The sequence below is a fragment of the Palaemon carinicauda genome, chromosome 40 (genome assembly GCF_036898095.1).
Source record: "Palaemon carinicauda isolate YSFRI2023 chromosome 40, ASM3689809v2, whole genome shotgun sequence".
NCBI classification, from domain to species: Eukaryota; Metazoa; Arthropoda; class Malacostraca; order Decapoda; family Palaemonidae; genus Palaemon; species Palaemon carinicauda.
Genome location: NC_090764.1, coordinates 17,767,322 through 17,769,821, shown reverse-complemented (window position 1 = coordinate 17,769,821; position 2,500 = coordinate 17,767,322). Strand labels below are relative to the sequence as shown.

Sequence of the window (2,500 nt, the reverse complement as noted above, 5' to 3'; positions counted from 1 at the left end):
GAACTTAGTTTCAAGTTTTACGAAATTAATTAACTTGACCTACTTGTTGCTGTAGATTCTGATGTAAATGCGTTTGTTGCTGAAGTTTGTGATGTAGATGCGTTTGTTGCTGAAGTTTCTGATGCAGATGCGTCTGTTGCTGAAGTTTGTGATGTAGATGCGTTTGTTGCTGAAGTTTCTGATGTAGATGCTGGTGTTGCAGATGCTGATGTTGCAGATGCTGATGTTGTAGATGCTAGTGTTGCATATGTTAGTGCTCCGGACGCTGATGTTGCAGATGTTGGTGTTGCATATGCTTCTGTCCCCAACAGTGAAGTTGAGCCTGCAGTTGGCTGAGACACTGCAAAACCCCAAAGGTTTAGGAAATGATCTTTAAGATAATTATCAATAGAAAACCTTTGACAAATCTGAGAAGAAATTTGGATCTCTAAGCAATAAAGTATAAATTGTGTATAGGCTATATATATATATATATATATATATATATATATATATATATATATATATATACAACCACATATATATATACACATTTATATGTATGTATGCATGTAGGTATGTATATATATATATATATATATATATATATATATATATATATATACAGTATATATACTGTACATTATAATATATATATATATATATATATATATATATATATATATATATATATATATATATACATTTATACATGTACAGTATGTATGTATATGTATACATATATATATATATATATATATATATATATATATATATATATATATATATATATAATATATATATATATATATATATATATATATATATATATATATATATATATATATATATATAAAGAAACATTAGCCATGAATCCTATATATATAGACAACGGAATTTAATTAGAAATAAAGCAAGAAGATTATACTAATCATTCTGCACTCGATAATTAATCCGAAATTCTAGACACCTCATTTAAAAGGATAAACTCACCAAGCAAAAAAAATCATGCAAAAATTAAAAAATTAAAATATGAAGAAATTGAGCAGTAAATAAAATTGTCATGATGATTCTTGCTTTTATTATTTTTTTATTATTATTCTTCAAACACCTTACCATTGTAAATAAACGTATGATCATTTACGCTGAAGGAAAGCGACGCCAGATCAATAGCCACGTTGCTAAACGAACACGTCACACTACCTGTAAAGGTAAGTTGGCGTAAGAAAATGACACTGGAGTATATAAACAATTAGACATATTGACAACTGCATAAATAAATCATTTAAATGCTTCACTAAAGATATTATGTTGACGAAATCCGAGTAAGCCTATTTTTACAAAATACATTTTACATTCATTTGAATTATCAAAACTGTATTTCTGGTTATCTTGAAAATACACTGAAGAATTATACCACACAGAATATTACCAAAGGAAAACGGTATAATTAATTGGCAAGACTTGGATCGCTATTGAACAAGAGTATGCCTGTATATATAGATATATATATATATATATATATATATATATATATATATATATATATATATATATATATATATATATATATACATTGTATATATATGAGATATATATATATATATATATATATATATATATATATATATATATATATATATAGAGAGAGAGAGAGAGAGAGAGAGAGAGAGAGAGAGAGAGAGAGAGAGAGAGAGAGAGAGAGAGAGAGAGATTTTATATGTCGATATTAAGATCACAGCAGGAGAAAAAAAAAATTACCTTTGTCTAAATAAAACTGGCTAAATCACGCTTTATACTACTCTCATACATGTTAAATTTCCTAAACTATGCCATACCAAGATTAGCTATTAACTGCTCTTATTTTTTCAATATAATTCGTTAAAATATATCTAATTTTATTACCACATAACTGAACTTAGAAACGTAAGTGGGCAGTCATGACACTTTTAACATTATTAAACAAATATTTTTCGCTTATTGAAATTTGCTTGTTTTTCATAATTTGTATGTGAAAACGTAGCTGATTATTCGGTTTCAAGACCAAAAGTCATGTAAACAAACACAAACAACATAGGACGTCTAAGCGTGTAATGTTTATTATGTAGAACATAATCATGACGCCACAACTCTCCCAAGAATACAAGGCCCAGCCTTGTTTTAGACGACGCAAGACCTAAGCAACACTCCAAAGACCTTGAGAGAGAGAGAGAGAGAGAGAGAGAGAGAGAGAGAGAGAGAGAGAGAGAGAGAGAGAGAGAGAGAGAGAGAGAGAGAGAGACGTGGTGAGGCAGTGTTCTCATTTGCCTTAGTCCCATCAAAATGAAGTGCTCGCTCTCTTTCATATTTCTCGTTACAGCGATCACAGAATTCGTTGATTCTCAGCAGACGCAAGTGATGAACGCCGAAATCTTCCAAAGTTTAATTGGAGCTTTGGAGAACGTCTTGAGGAAACTTGAAGGTACGGGAGGCTGTGTTTGTTTTAGATTCGTTGGGGATTTTCATGACTTCTGGGGGACAT

At 29.6% G+C, this 2,500-nt stretch overlaps 2 protein-coding genes across 2 annotated transcripts in view; one reads left to right on the top strand and one right to left on the bottom strand.

Moving 5' to 3' along the window:
- Nucleotides 1-1,791, bottom strand: part of LOC137631853 (spore coat protein SP96-like) — a 24,299-nt gene extending 22,508 nt beyond the window's left edge. The window contains exons 1-3 of the mRNA XM_068363860.1: nucleotides 1,770-1,791; nucleotides 1,096-1,182; nucleotides 44-340 (exon numbers count right to left, since the gene is read on the bottom strand). Coding sequence (XP_068219961.1) covers nucleotides 44-340; nucleotides 1,096-1,182; nucleotides 1,770-1,791 — 406 coding nt within the window. The remainder of the gene's footprint in view (nucleotides 1-43; nucleotides 341-1,095; nucleotides 1,183-1,769) is intronic.
- A 461-nt stretch (nucleotides 1,792-2,252) lies between these two features.
- Nucleotides 2,253-2,500, top strand: part of LOC137631987 (pro-epidermal growth factor-like) — a 14,225-nt gene continuing 13,977 nt past the window's right edge. Inside the window, exon 1 of the mRNA XM_068363973.1 lies at nucleotides 2,253-2,440. Within this exon, the coding sequence (XP_068220074.1) occupies nucleotides 2,302-2,440 (139 nt within the window). The 5' untranslated portion in view covers nucleotides 2,253-2,301. The remainder of the gene's footprint in view (nucleotides 2,441-2,500) is intronic.